This window comes from Arachis hypogaea, chromosome 20 (assembly GCF_003086295.3).
Source record: "Arachis hypogaea cultivar Tifrunner chromosome 20, arahy.Tifrunner.gnm2.J5K5, whole genome shotgun sequence".
NCBI lineage: Eukaryota > Viridiplantae > Streptophyta > Magnoliopsida > Fabales > Fabaceae > Arachis > Arachis hypogaea.
Window position 1 is genome coordinate 16,413,379 of NC_092055.1, and position 16,653 is coordinate 16,430,031.

The 16,653-nt window shown below is 31.3% G+C and overlaps 1 protein-coding gene across 1 annotated transcript; it reads left to right on the forward strand.

Annotated features, from left to right (window-relative positions):
• The first annotated feature begins 626 nt into the window (after positions 1–626).
• Positions 627–3,637, forward strand: LOC112784687 (probable pectate lyase 5). Its single transcript, XM_025827980.3, has 4 exons — positions 627–859; positions 1,118–1,861; positions 2,163–2,301; positions 2,887–3,637. Exons 1-4 carry the CDS (start codon positions 753–755, stop codon positions 3,106–3,108), a joined length of 1,212 nt encoding a protein of 403 aa, XP_025683765.1. The 5' UTR covers positions 627–752; the 3' UTR covers positions 3,109–3,637.
• The last annotated feature ends 13,016 nt before the right edge of the window (positions 3,638–16,653 follow it).

The window sequence follows — 16,653 nt, forward strand, 5'->3', positions numbered from 1 at the left end:
TAAAAGTGTACATGGAAATACCAAATAGTAGCAACACTAGTGGCCCGGTGGCACCACTTTACACAAATCAAATTACCGACAAAGATTTCTCATCTTAGCAAGTGTCGGCGCACAGTTAATTTCTGATTAGAACTTTGTTACAACATTTAATCCTCCAAACACCCTTTTAGATAAGTTGATTCTGATTTCTCAATAATGGATAATAAGCAGCAGCACTTTTAACAATAAAAAATATTATATGGACAAATTATTTTCTAACTGAATTTAACTAATTTTTTTTCTTATGTATTTTCATCTTTCTTTTTCAATTAATTTTGATTGTGTTGACAAAATAACTAGACTAAAATAACCTCATTGTTTAACAATTCTGGTTAGTATTTAAATAATGGATCTAGAATACCACTTGATATAAATTAACAAAGTTTAGTTTCCAAATACAGACAATAATTAAGGGAGTTTGCTTAAATGATTACCAAATTCTTATAGTTCCATATAATGTGTAATTACCTTAAATCACGGGATACTGAATGCTCTTTCTCTACAAATTAATTATTTTATTATTAGTGACGGTTTTCATCATATAGCTTATTCCCTATATATACTCCAAGTTTTTTCCCTCACATTACTTCATCAAGAAAACTATTTCATCACATTCCTTCACTATCATAATTCATATACACTGCTCATCACAAAAAAAAAGAAAAAAAAAATCATATACACTATATTATATTCCAGCATAACTAGCTAGCAATATGGCAATTCCATTACCATTTATGTTACTTCTACTATTCCTAGCACCTTCCATTATTTCTTCATCCCCAATTCAAGACCCTGAATTAGTAGTAGAAGAAGTGCACAGGTAATATATAAGAACCAACACATTTTCTTTCAATTAGCAAATGCACTTTATTATCCCTTCAATTGCTTTTTAAATAATAGAATTTGAAATTAATTTGGGTTTGTCGAGTGGTTAACTCAACTCGTCCACTTAAGTAAATATTGGGGTTCAAATTCTGTCTTGTATATGTAACAATTCATTAAGCATCTTAAATGGAGTTCAGATCCGTCACGAATTAGTGAATGACAGCTAATTGAACTTGTTTTGCTTTGAATGAAGGAGCATTAACAATGCATCGGCAAGGAGGAACTTGGGATTTCTTTCTTGTGGGAATGGCAACCCGATCGACGATTGTTGGAGGTGTGATCCGAATTGGGAGAAGAACCGGAAGCGGCTGGCAGACTGTGCCATCGGATTCGGCAAGCACGCCATCGGAGGAAGAGACGGCAAAATATACGTGGTGACGGACCCCGGCGACCACCCTGTTAGCCCAAAGCCAGGGACACTAAGATATGGTGTGATTCAAGAAGAGCCATTGTGGATTGTGTTCAAGCGTGACATGGTAATTAAGCTTAAACAAGAGCTAATGATGAATTCTTTCAAGACCATTGATGGAAGAGGAGTTAGTGTCCACATTGCTGGTGGACCCTGCATCACAATTCAATATGTTTCAAACATTATAATCCATGGAATTAACATTCATGATTGTAAGCAAGGTGGGAATGCCTATGTTAGAGACTCTCCTTCACATTACGGCTGGAGGACTCTTTCCGACGGCGACGGCGTCTCCATCTTTGGTGGCAGCCATGTTTGGGTGGACCATTGCTCGCTGTCGAATTGTCGCGACGGATTAATCGACGCCATTCATGGATCTACTGCCATTACCATCTCCAATAACTATTTGACTCACCATAACAAGGTTATGCTTTTGGGACATAGTGATACTTTCACTCAAGATAAGAATATGCAAGTTACCATTGCCTTTAACCATTTTGGAGAAGGCCTAGTTCAGAGGATGCCAAGGTATGTGTCAATTATTTGGACCACAAGATAGATGCATCATTACTATTGTTCCCGTTTATTTCTTCGAAAATATTTGGTAACAAAAAAATATTAGTAAAAAATAATTAAATTTTTTTATAATAATTAATAAATAATAAATAAAAAAATTTTTATTATTTTTTTTGTCTTTTTAATATTACTATTATTTATTATTTATTAAATGTAAAAAGTTAAAATTTATTGTATTAATAAATATTAAATACGATAAATTTTGATTATTTTTTATTAATTTTTTTATTGTCAAATATTTTTGTATTTGTAGATGTAGGTATGGGTATTTCCATGTTGTGAACAATGACTATACTCATTGGCAAATGTATGCCATTGGAGGAAGTGCTGCACCAACTATCAACAGCCAAGGCAATAGATTTCTTGCTCCTAATGACAATACCTTCAAAGAGGTAAAAGTTATACAGAGTATAATTTTATTATTTTTTTTATAAATTATAATTTCTTAGGATAATACTAAGATGAACTAAATTGAAGTTGGTGCATTGTGCACTAGGGTAATTTTATTTAATTGTATAAATTAAAATCATAATAAATGCTATTCTTTTATAGTCCGTATCTACATGCCTTAAAGTGTTTGGATTTAATTAGATTCATTAAATCTTAAGAACAATATTCTTTAAAGTGTTTGGATTTAAATTCATTAAATGCTATGTAGATAAAAAAATCAATGACCAAATTAATTATTATATATTTATATATAAATATATATATTTATTGTTTAATTAATTATTAATATATATTTTATATTCATAAATGATTTAATAGTTAATTTTTTTTATACATAACATGATTGTAAATTTAATTATTCATTTGCGAGTTGGTGGATGCCAAAAATCCAAAAGTAGCTAGCATCTAAATTATGTCCTGTATATCCACTTCATGGATTGAAAATATAATTGGTCTTAGATAGATTGTTATTTATGTTTATGTTAATGTTACACCTTGATGCTAATTTAAGAAATATATATATTCAGGTGACAAAGCGTGAGGATACACCACAAAGTAAATGGAAGAATTGGAATTGGAGGTCTAATGGAGATTTAATGTTAAATGGTGCATTCTTTACCCCATCAGGAGCAGGTGCATCTTCAAGCTATGCAAGAGCTTCAAGTTTGGCAGCCAAATCTTCTTCTCTTGTTGGTTCTATCACTGCTTCAGCTGGATCTCTTAAATGTAGAAAGGGATCACGCTGTTAAATTTTATATACGGTGAATATTTTTATAAAGACATCTTCATATGATATTGTAAACTGTCAGATAGTTTAGTTAAATATATTAAACTATCTAACCGTTTGTAATATCATTTTTATGTGAAGACATTTTTATGAAAATATTTATCTTCATATATATATACTCAATCTTTTTTAAATTAATTATCTCTTTTATTTTTTGAATTTATTAAAAAATAAAAGAGATAACTAATTTGAGATTGATAGAATATATTATATTAATAAAAGCAAAAAATATTATTATATGCTAAATGTATGTAGCTACTTTTGAAAAGGAAAAAAAAGTCATTCAACTTTTTTTTTTTTATGTATATCAAGAATTTGATATTTTGTATTTGTAATACAACCTTGGCTTGTGTCTAGGACAAATCAAATGATCCAATTAGTTTGATGAAGTTGAGAGACACAAGTTAAAGAGTTGATATAATTAGAAGTTCAATGAATTGAAGAACCAGAAAGAAGAAAAAGAAAAAAGGAAAAAAGGTTCATTTAAATTATTATGCTCTTAATATAAAGTCCTATTCTCTTTCTGTACATGTGCTTCTATATCCAATCACATGCAATGGAAGTGAACCTCAATTATCGCCTTGGTAATTGAAACCATGTAGGTTACAATTTTGCTTTTATCCCCCTTTTTTTCTCTCATAAATTATATTACATTCTTCTATGTATCTAATCTAACTTAAATCCACTATTATAAAATATAGTTGGACCATTGAATCTAATAATGATGAGATGCAATTAGAACTCAATTTTTTTAATCAGCTGATGAATTTTAAGTTTGTTTATTTATAAGGATAATGTTAGGGAGCCAAAAAAAACAGCGAGAACTTATCTTATTTAGCTTTTATTAATTATCGTAATAATTAATAAATGTTAAATAAGGTAAGTTATGACTATTTTTGACTGATTTTCTTTAGTTACCAAATATTTCCGTCGAAAATGTTTGGTAAGCAAAGAAAATCAATTTAATTAATTCCATACTCTAGAATCCACTTAATAATGATTAGATTGAACTCCTTCAAAACCCATACACCAAATAATAAAGTACTTTATTAATTTTTAATCAATTTTTTTTTGGTTTTCAAAAATATTATTTGTTATTATTTTTTTATTCTTCTCATGCTTCTGTTAATTTAACTTTTAAATCACCTCAATTTTTACCAAGACCACCACAGTTATGATTATTGTCTTTACTTAAAAGAAAATGATGATGAAAAAAGTACATTTAGAAGATTTTTTTTTTTATTTTAACTACACGACTAAAATAAGACGAAATAAGATATTTAAAATAAAAATAAAATATTTTAAATGTAAGAACAAAATTAAGAGTCAACTTAAATATTAAAGAATAAAATCGACTACCGTATAGAAATATATTTTCATGTTTTTAAATAAAATTAATTTTATTGTGGTAAAAGAGTTTGATTATTTAATTATAGCGAGTTTAATAATCATTTTATTATGATAGATTTGATTATTTTAATGATAGATTATATTTGTTAGAAAAATATCTGAATCAACATATATACAAATAATACAAATATATGATAACTTATGTGATGATTAATTTTTTGTTTACGCATATCATATATAATTGTTTTACAATAATATGTGCCGATTTTACTAAGTAATTAATCTAATATTCTCTTGTTTTTCAATTGATCAAATTTTATACTTTAGAATAATCAAATCTTCAATTTTGATTCTATCATTGGATCATATTTCAATAGAAATAATTTATTTTTGGACCTTTATTTAAAGAGATACGACTATAAATAAATTCTATAATCTATATAATTAATTTCTAACAAAACAAAATAATTAGTTATTATTAACAAATCAATAAAATGAACTTCAATTATTGGGTGAATTCAATTTCATGATTTCCAAACAACAAAATGCATGTGTGAACAAACTTTAACACACAGTATTGCATCCATTACTCAGATGAATTTATTGAAATTTTTTGTCACATTACTCACATAATTTATTGAATACCAATGTGACAAAGGTTCAAGTTTATGTGTCTCCGACAAGATGTTGTTTGCTATAATAATGTCACAACCAAACCAAGTAGAACTGTAGAAGTACCCACTTTTATTGTGTGCATTGATTAATAAGTTGCATTGCAAAGGAAGTTCTACCAAATTTGGAATGATAATAATAATAATGTTATTACAAATTTAAAATTAAGGTTGAGATCTAATTAAAAGTTTTTAAAATATAAAAAATTAATTACAAATTTAATAAAATTATAGAGATTAATAGAATAATTTAATCTAATAACAATAATAAAATAAAAATTAATTTGTTCTATTTTATTTATGTTGTGAAGTATTAACAATTTGGATCATGTTTATTATTTAAAAGTAAATTTTTAAAATTTAAAAAGTTCATATTATTTAAACTAACACTTCTATCTTTTCAAAATTGTTGATATATCATAATATATAAATGGAATAATTGAGCAAAACTATTGCTATTGCATGCCCTATTTGAGGACCTAATAACAAATTGTCGTTACCTTTTAATTTGTCCTCTGTCCTCTTAATTAAATTCGACATCCACAATTTGAGTTACCGCTACAACTTTCAACTGTTGTATTAATGGCTCGCGTAGAAAGATAAATAAATAAATAAATAACTCCATAAATAAATAATGTTCCATACTTGTATTAATGGCACAAGTTAGATAAGTTATTTCATTTACTAGTAAATATTTAAACTAGTTTTTAAGAAACTTTAAATTAGATACTTTAATTTTAAATAAATTTTTATTTTAAAAGTTTTTAAAATTATTGTCGTCAAATAAATAAATTCTCTATCTCTTTCAATAAAATTTTAATATTCATGTTAGAAAAATAAATTCTTAACAAATTTTATTATAGGCAATCAAATGTAAAAATTATCATTAAAAATTAAATTAGTTTTTTCAAAAAGAGACTAATCTGGCATTTTTTCTTCATAATAATAATAATAATAATAATAATAATAATAATAATAATAAATTAATTTATTATTATTATTATTATTATTATTATTATTGGTATAAATTTAATTAATTAAATATCTAAATTGGCCCTTAAAAAATTTTAAATCGAATATTTGAATTTTAATACATTTTTATTTTTTTATAAGTCTTTGAAAATTATTTTCATAAAATAGATTGATTTATTTATTATTTTAAAAGAGATCATATAGTGATATTTTTTTGATCTAATTGTTTTATAATAAAATTTGTTAAAAATTTATTTATCTAATATGCATATTAAAAATTGATTGAAAACAACAAAAAGATCAGTCTTTACTACGAGAGTACTTCTTGAAAACTTGTAGTAAATAAAAATTTATTGAGACTAAAGTATCTTATTTCAAATTCTTTAAGGACTAATTTAGATGTTTGTTTTTAATATTTTTTTATATATTTTCAAGATAGATGCTCTATAGTCTGGGCCCCCTGAGGTTCTTGTTTTTTTGGGAGCCTTTTCCGTTCTTTCTCATATTGGACCAAAATAATAACTCATCAAGGGGTCCCATGAATTATGAATATGACAGAATCTACACCAAAAAAAAACCAGGAATATGAGTGAATCTCAATGATTTAAGAAAGAGGCCTTAATTGATGTTTGAGCAAAAAAGTTGCTTCCTTTTAATTTGTGTATTCATATGTATGGCACTCCTACTAATAATCTTACACTAACAACAAATATTACCATTAAATTCTCCATGCGTAGAGGAAGAAAGCAATGCATGCATGACCCTAGACCAAATTAAAAAAAATTAGGAGTAAAATATTATTTTGATTCGAATAATTGAGTTACATTATAATTTAATTTTTAAAATTTTAAATATCTTATTTCAGTTTTAAAAAATTTTAAATAAATTTAATGTTGTTTTACGGTTAAATTTTATACGAATAATTAATATATTTAAGACGTAATATAATATTTAATTACAGTACATAAATAAAAGTCACTTATCAATAATTATTAATATAAATTTTTTTTCATTAATCATTCGAGTTAACTTTAATAGTTTGGCAACATAAAAAATACGGTGACAGTGTAGTAATATTAATGCACCATGATTTTTTTTTCTTGAGAAAAGGATAAATTAGTCCCTGACCTTTTAACCCGCGGATATTTTCGTCCCTAACCATTGGAAAATACTTTTAAGTCCCTGACGTCCCTAAAAATTAGACGGATCAGTCTTTTCGTCCATAAGCCACCGTCAGACCTGACGGAAAAGGTTGACCTGGCTTTCCCTCTGCTTACCTGGCTTAACGGCGTTCCCACGTGGCACGTTAGTGGGATGGAGCTTTTGAAAAAGGGACATATAAGTCCCTGTCACTCAAAACGACGTCGTTTTGTGTGCTGCCCCTTATATACACTCTCGTCTCTTTCCTTGTGTACAATGCCTATTACACCCACAGAGTTTTTACAAAATTACATTAAACCCTAAGAAAGACCAAAGATTAAACGCAGGAATACTCTGGTTCTCCCTCCAAAAAAATCACCATCAAGAATGAGAAGGTTCCGGTGTGCATTTGTTGTCGAAAAGGGAGAACCATATACTCTGTTTCTCGTCTTCTTTATAGAGATTTCCTTCGTCATCAGTGATTCTTTCAGTTTTATTCCTTCTATGTTAAGATGCCTGCTGATGAAAAAATCGAGTGTTTTTGTTCCCCGCTTTCAACAAGTTCACACGAGATCTTTGGGCCCATTTAATCTCTTCTTGATAGAAGAGTTCATCTAAGTCTGCCTGTGCCCTTTTCAAATTCAGAATTGTTTCTTCAATTTGTGAGTGAGATGGAACAATAAGCTGCACCAGGAAAAGAGAACAAAACAGAGATGAACAATATTCTCACTTCATATTAATATTAATATTTGCATATTTTAGGAATATATAGAAAATGAGTGATTATAAATATGGATGCATCCTCAATCTTCTTAGCTAGATACTTAAATATTTTGGTGGAGTGAAACATAAACATTTTATGAGAATGATCTTTAGAAACATTATCAGAAGGTTGTATTATATCATGATTCTTCTTCATTTAAAATCAAAATAAGGGTAACCCTCCAACTCTGAATGGTTATTTAGTTCTTAGCACACACACATGCAAGCTCATGCATTGATTGAAAAGATTATATATATATAAAAAAAAAAAGACAAATGAACATTACATGTAAGGCAATGTCATTGACAAGCATCCCCCTGCAGAAACATTCTTCACAAACTGCTCTTTCAGCTTCTTGTTATTTGTAAATATATATGCAGCCAGAGGCTTTGTTCCTAAATTGATCAGATCAAAACTTTCTTCCAATTTATTCACCTATTATCCAAAAATCATGTATCATCATTATTGATCTTCCAAAGTAGCACATATTAATTACTATTGCAGATTGATAACAAATTGCAAAAACAATGTCATATAAAACAGTTATTTAGGTGCCTTGATTAAATTATTCTTACCGTGATGATGGAAGCAATGGACCAAATATCTCCTCACCCATGATCAGAGAATCATAACATCCAATAGTAAAGTGGTTGTGATTTACAATTCTGGATATATCTTTTGATTCCAACGGATTCTTTCCAAAGAAGTTCTCCAACTCAGTCTCCATTCTTGCAACGCTTTGCTGCACTTTCCTAGTTTCTCTTCAATTTGATCATAGTTCACAGCCCATCCTCTTTTGATAATCTCTTTGCATTCAGAGTCTCTAAGCCACATTCTTCGAATCTGAAAATATATGGCCTCTTCCTTTTTAAGCTCTCCCCATGAACATTGATTAGGATTGGACAATGGTCTGATCTGTATCTTTGAAAATACTTTACCACTCTTTCTAGGAATGCTTCCTTCCAATTTATTATTGCCACTGCTCTATCTAGCCTTTCTTGAATATTTGCTTCCCCAACCTGATTGTTAGACCAAGTGTAAGCATATCCTACAAAGCCTAAATCTAGTAATTGATTCACTTGAAGAGATTCCCATTTACCTGAGTATAAGTCATTGGCAGACAACAGTAGCAATAATGGTATGAGAAACAGCTCCGAAATAAGGATGGAAAATCATAATCTGCAAGGTTGGGCCAAATGGGTTCTTCGGATGCAAAACCTGAAAAAGGTTGATGTCATTTCCCATTCCATCTGAAATCGAAAAGAATTGAATTGAGGAAACACTTACGGAGCTGATTCCAGCGGCGAAGAACGGAATAGGACCAGGCTTCTGGTCAGGAGAAGCGGCAGCTTTTGCAGCGCGGTAAGCTTCTGGCGGCATGATGTCGTAAACAACGGAGACATTAACTCCAGCCTTCTCCCAAATGGCTCCGTCCTGGAGAACCCTGCTGATGCCGCCATCGCCGCTGGGCCTGGACCAAACGTCATCCTTGAAGTTGGCCCTGCCGTCGGCAGCCTCAAGGGCGGTGCAGACGGGGTCCTTACAGAAGAGGAGGAGGAAGAAGAATGGGTTATTTAGGGCCAAACAGGAAACGATGTAGTTTTAGGGTTGAGGGACTTATTTGTCCAATTTTTGAAACTATCATGTTGGCTCATCAGTCCACGTGTGTATCTATAACGCCAAGTCATCAGAACAGAACCAGGTTAGCCTTTTTCGTCGGGTTTGACGGTGGCTTATGGACGGAAGGACTGATCCGTCTAATTTTTAGAGACGTCAGGGACTTAAAAGTATTTTTCAATGGTCAGGGACAAAAATGTCTGCGGGTTAAAAGGTCAGGGACTTATTTGTCATTTTCTCTTTTTTCTTTTATTTGGTTCATCTTCCTCGTCACTTTCCTTCTTTTTCTTACAATCCTCTTCTCCCTTTTTCACTGTTATTGACTCTCCTCTTTCGCTGCAGCTTACCGCAGCTTCAATATCTTCCTTCTTTTTTTCCTTCTTCCTTCTTCCTTTAAATGTATTTCATGTTTATTCATGTTTATAAAAAAAAATTTAATTTTATTGAGATAAAAGAGTTTAATTATTTAATTATGACCAATTTAATGATTATTTTATTATGACATATTTAATTGTTTTGATGATAAATTATATTTGTTAGAAAGTATTTAAATCAACATATATAAATAATATAAATATATGATAACTAATTTGATGATTAAGTTTTTATATTCACATATTATATATAGTTATTTTACAATAATATGTGCCGATTTTACTAAATAACTAACGGTAATTAATCTCTTATTCTTTTGTTATTTAATTGATCAAGTTTTATACTTTAGAATGATCAATTTTTTTAATAACGATTTCATCATCGGATCATATTTCAGTAGAAATAATTTATTTTTAGACCTTTAAAGAGGAACTAATAAATTCTATAATCTATATAATTAATTTCTAAAAAAACAAAATAATTAATTATTAATATTACCAAATCAATAAAGTGAACTTCAATTGTTGAGTGAATTCAATTTCATGATTTCCAAACAACAACATCATGCATGTGTGAACAAAAGAATAAGCTTTTACACCATGTTTAGTTGGAGAGAACATAAGTGAAAAGAAAATAAATAAAAAATAATTTTTTTATTTAATATTTTTTTATTTTTTTATTTTTTTTTTCTACATCCAAACAAAATATTAATGATTTGTGTTTTTTTTTGGGTCAAATGATTTGTGTTATACAGCATTGCATCCATTACTCGGATAAGTTGATTGAAAATTTTTTTTTTTCACATTACTCATATTTTTATTGAATACCAATGTCACAAAGGTTCAAGTTTATGTGTCTATGACAAGATTCTGTTTAATTTGCTATAACATCTAGGATTGGTAATATATATTTTATTCTGTGGGTATTCAATTCAAGTCAATTTGTTAATATATTATATAATATATATGTAAAAATTATGTATGTAGTGAAAAAAGTGAGTGTTGAACTCACAATCTTTCTCTTATAAAAACTTAAAATAATCACTAAACTAGTTGGTGATCATATTATTTGTAATTTTATGTTGGATTTCTTTAAATTTTATTGCTTTTAATTTTAATTTGAACTTAATTTTTTATTTTCTGTTTTATTAATATATAAGAAATTTGGAATTGTTGAATTTTATATTTACTTAAAAATTTTTATTTTTCTGTGAATAAGATCGGGTAGGATTGAAAAGTTCTCAACCCGCAGATCAAGTAGAATAAAATTTTAAAAAAATTTCAACCTGCAAGTAAGATTAGAATAAAGTCCATACCTTATCCATTACGAGCCCTAATAATGTCACACAACTCAACCAAACTCAGTAGAATTAAGTACCGACTTTTATTGTGTATGTTGATTAAGATGCTGCATTGCAAAGGAAGGTCTATCTTTTTTTGCATTTTCATTATTCGTTTATATGTTTATAGTTTTTTTAATATTTTTTTAAAAATTTATGGGAAAATTAGTTATATTTTAACAACTTATATTAATGTACATTTTAAACTTTTGAATTACTGTCCATGCTGATTTTTTAGATTGACATAAAAATTTATAAAAAAAAAAACTAAAATATATATAATTTCAAATCTAACTATACTTTAAATTATTCAATAGTATAACATTAAGTTAAGGATAATTCATCTTAATAAAATAAATAGAATTTTAAATTATGTAAATATCCTAAATCAGAACTAATTACGTGTTTTATTCTAAACACGTCTACATAAATTGAATAAAGATAATTCGATTTTATTCATTTATATGTAACTCGAATGAAGTAAATTCAAATTATATATCATGAAATATAATAAATTAAATTGAATCAATTCGATTTACTAAGGAAGAAGTAAAACAAAAATGAGACAATACTAAATAGAATCAAATTTTTTCAAATTATACTAAAATACATTTTTAAAAATATATAAAAAAAAATTACATCAATTTACTACGAGTGAAATTCTTTCCTTATGACCTTATGGTATATATATAGGTGATTGCTCTCGTACCTTAACATTTATGATAAAATTTATACTTTGTATATATAGACCAATATAATATAGACATGTGACATTATTAATTTCAGTTAATTAATAATTAAATAATTTAAAAAACTTAAAATTTAATGTATTTTAAAAATATATTAAATATTATTTGTATACAAATATGAATACGTATATACTTTAATCATATATGATTAATTATGGTTAAGTATTTTTTTATTAAAATTAATACAAAATTAAAATAAAAAACCTCTTCCCTTTTCTATTAGTGTTCTCTTCCCAAAATACTATTGTCTTTTGTTCTAAGTCAGACTCCTGAATACCCAACTCCTCAGATATGAACCTCTCCCACCATCGTCGTTCACCGCCGCCATTCACCACCACTCACTGACACCGCCAGATTCCTTCTATCTCTCATGCCTTCGTCTATCTCCATCTCCATCACCGTCTATGCCATCATTAGCCTCCGTGAGAGACGGCGGCGACACTGCTGTTGGAGGCGCTGTAATCGAGGTCACGGAGGCTAACAACGGCATAGACGATGATGGAGATGGAGATAGACGAAGGCGTGAGAGATAGAAGGAATTTGGCGGTGTCGATAAGCGGTGGTGAACGGTGATGGTGAGAGAGGTTCAAATCTGAGGGATTGGATGTTCAGGAGTCTGACTTAGAACAAAAGACAATAACTATTGTTTTGAGAAGAGAACACTAAAAAAAAAGAAAAGAAAATTTTTTATTTTAATTTTATATTAATTTTAATAAACAAAAATACTTAACCATAATTAATCATATATGATTAAAGTATATACGTATTTTTATTTGTATACAAATAATATTTAATATACTTTTAAAATATATTAAATTTTAAATTTTTAAAATTATTTAATTATTAATTGACTGAAATTAATGATGCCACATCTCTATATTATATTGATCTATATATACAGAATATAAGTTTTATCACAAATATTAAGGTATGAGAACAATCGTGTATATATATATACCTACCGACCCTACCCTACCAAACATACGAACTAATTATACATTTGATGAAATTTAATAATAAAATCTCATTACCTTTTGTCCTCTGTCTTCTTTTTAATTAAATTCCACATCTGCAAGTTAAGTTACCGCTACAACTTTCAACTGTTGTATTAATGGCTCGCGTACTTCCGTGCCAAAAAGATATTTTTTTTGGTGACTAAACAAGGAAAGAAACAAAGCAAAAACTATTCTAAATCCGAGCGGATGATTCGTTGGAGATCAACACTAGGCTCAGACCAAATAACATGATTAGAGTTACTCTTGGCACCATATTTAGCCATCCAATCCGCAGCTCTATTTGCTTCTCGGGACACCCATTCAACGTGAACAAGCCAAGGACGAGATAAAAGCTCCTGAATCTTGTGAACCAAATCTGTTACTTCAGATGGATACCCACTTGTAAGCTCATGCATGATGGGCAGAATGTCAAGGCAATCTGTTTCACATATAATATCCCTCAAACCGCAATCCCAAGCTAAAACCAGCCCCCTCCAAGCAGCAAATAATTCACATCTGATTATAGACCAAGGGGGAATGCTTCCAGAGCAGCCCGAGATCCAATCTCCCTTAGAATCTCTAATAATACACCCAAATCCCGCTAAATTTGAATCCATATACAAGCTTGCATCACAATTAACTTTAAAACTATTGCCTACCGGTGGTTCCCAACACAGGCAATTTCGGAGAGACCTAAAGGCATTGCTTCGATTCCTGTAAACCTGTAAGTCCTTGGCGGTAATTCTGGCCAAGGCAACAACCTTATGGTCTGTCCAAGGGTTGTCAGTGTTGAATATGTCATTGCACCTATGTCTCCATACCCACCAAAGCCCTGCACCAAAGGACGCCTCATTGTTAGCCAAGGCCTTTCGAAACCACTCTTCAAGAGCAGTACCAGCCGTCGAGTCCAGGATACTAGGATCCAACATATACCAGATTGCCTTTGATCGTTCACAGTCTCTAAGGCAATGCTCCATAGTCTCCTGCGCCTTGTTACATCTCTTACACATATCTGAAGAAGCTAAATGCCGCTTGAATCGAAAGGTCTCAGTTGGTAGAGCATCATGTAAGCTAAGCCACATAGTAAATTTGAACTTCTCTGGAATGTTTGTGTTCCACAACCAGTTCCAATTACTGTTGGCATTCCAATTTAATGTTTTCTTTAATAACCATCTGTAACCCTCCCTTGCACTATACTTTTTTGTTGCTGCAGGCCACCACTCCCACTGTGGCTCCAACTCAGTCAAACTAGGATATCTCAGACCATAAATAAACTGCTTAATCTCATGCGGAATAGGCGTGGTAAGACTATCAACCTCCCAAGACACCCCTTTCCACAAGTCAGCCACCATGAAATCTGATTCAGAAATATGTACATAAGGAACAAGGTTGCAAAGCTTACCAAAAGGAGTCCACTCATCATACCAAACTGATTTGTGGACATCTCCAATATTCCAATGAAGCCCTTCCTTGAGATGCTCATAGGCACTAACAATGTTCTTCCAGGTAGCCGATGAAGAATTTCTACTGTTTCCGTTCATACCAGATTGATTCCTGAGATATTTATGCTTCAGAACCTGCACCCATAACTTCTCACTATTATTTAGACAATCCCATACCAACTTTCCCAGAAGCGCCATGTTAGCACAGGAAGTATCCCTAATACCCAATCCTCCTGCCTTTTTAGGAGTTATGGCGACCTCCCACCTGACCAGAGGCAGTCCTTTTCCAGTCGCTTGGCCTTTCCACAAGAATTGTCTCATCAAGGAATCAATTTTATTACATGCATACTTCGGGAGAAGAGAAATTTGCATTTCATAAACTGGGATAGAGGCCATAACCGATTTAACAAGACAAAGCCTCCCTGCCTTATTCAGTAGGCGTCCTTTCCAACTGGAGAGCTTTCTCGAAATTTTTTCAATAATCTCCTGAGCCGTCTTCCTGGAAGCTCTGGCATGACCGATGTTAATTCCCAGGTATTTACCCAAATCATTGCAGAACCGGATGTTAGAGACCCCTGAGAGAACCTCTTTTCTCCTCTCCGACACCCTCTTGGAACACTGGGCCTTTGACTTATGAAGATTTACCTTTAAACCTGACGCTCTAGAAAACAAGTCCAAACAATGCATGACCTCTATTACTTGAGCTTTTGATGCCTTACAGAAAAGCAAAAGATCATCTGCAAACATCAAATGAGAGAGTCGTGGTCCATTCCTAGAAACCGCAACTGGGTTCCACAAACCTTGGGAAACTCTATGAGAGATAAAGCAGGCAAGCATTTCCATACAGAGTACAAATAGATAAGGAGACATAGGATCTCCTTGCCTCAACCCTCTCTTCGGATTGAAATTTTGGAGCCTGTTCCCATTCCACAAAACTGCCAACGAAGAGGAAGTCACACAATTCAATATAAGATTAATGGTAGCCTTTGGAAACCCAAACCGGACCAAAGTAGCTTCCAGAAAACGCCAGTCTACCCTGTCATAAGCTTTTTCCAAATCAATCTTGAATGCCATGGTCCCTTTTCGAGACTTGGTGTTCCTCATGAAGTGCATAATCTCTTGAGCAATGATAATATTCTCTGTGGTTCCTCTTCCTGGAATGAACCCTCCTTGCAAAGGACTAATGATCTCCGACAGGAAAGGTCTGAACCTGTTAACTAGAACCTTTGTGACAATTTTATAAATTACATTACATAAGCTAATAGGCCGAAACTCCCGTAAGGAAGAGGGAACTTCCACTTTAGGAATTAGAACAATGAGAGTATCGAAAATAGCCGCATTCAATGGCTCACCCTCAAAGGCTCGCTTGACCAGTCTACACACATCGTTGCTAAGAGAGTCCCAGAACTCTTTGTAGAAAATTGCTTGAAATCCATCTGGCCCTGGGGCTTTAAATGAACTCATGGTCATCACAGCTCTTTTAACCTCTTCAGACGTCACCGGTTCCACTAACTTTTGACAAGCCTCAGTACTAAGAGACGGGCAAGGAAAAGGCCCCATGGCGTCCAGGTCAATATCCTCCCTTGTAGAAAAGAGCTTTTGAAAGAAAGAATTTGCCGCCAGTTCTAGAGTCGTAGTCTCCGTGGTCCAAGACCCATCCTCCAAAAATAACCCATGAATTTTGTTCCTCTTTCTCCTGATAACTGTCTGCAGATGAAAAAATTTTGTATTTCTGTCTCCACATCGCACCCATTGTTCTCTAGATTTTTGATACCACAACAACTCTTCTTGAAGAAGGACAGCATTCAGTTCCTGATGCAAAACTTGCTCTTTGATCCTAAGCTGTTGATCCTCTCGACTTTCCAGAGTAATCTGAACGTCATTCAAAAGCCTCTCCAACTCCCTTTTCTTAACAAAAATATTGCCAAAAACCTTTTTATTGAAGCTAGTTGCATCTTTTTGAACCTCCAACAAACATTTAACTACATCCGGAGCTCCTCTATTCCAAGCTGTATCAACAACATTCCTAAAAAGAGGATGAGTCATCCACGCAGCCTGGAATCTGAACGGACGATGGCCCTTGGTAGCCCTCTT

Coding starts and splice junctions, on each gene's coding strand:
- LOC112784687 (XM_025827980.3), top strand. CDS start 753: ATGGCAATTCCATTACCATTTATGTTACTTCTACTATTCCTAGCACCT. Junction 860..1,117: donor GTAGTAGAAGAAGTGCACAG/GTAATATATAAG, acceptor CTTTGAATGAAG/GAGCATTAACAATGCATCGG. Junction 2,302..2,886: donor ATGACAATACCTTCAAAGAG/GTAAAAGTTATA, acceptor ATATATATTCAG/GTGACAAAGCGTGAGGATAC.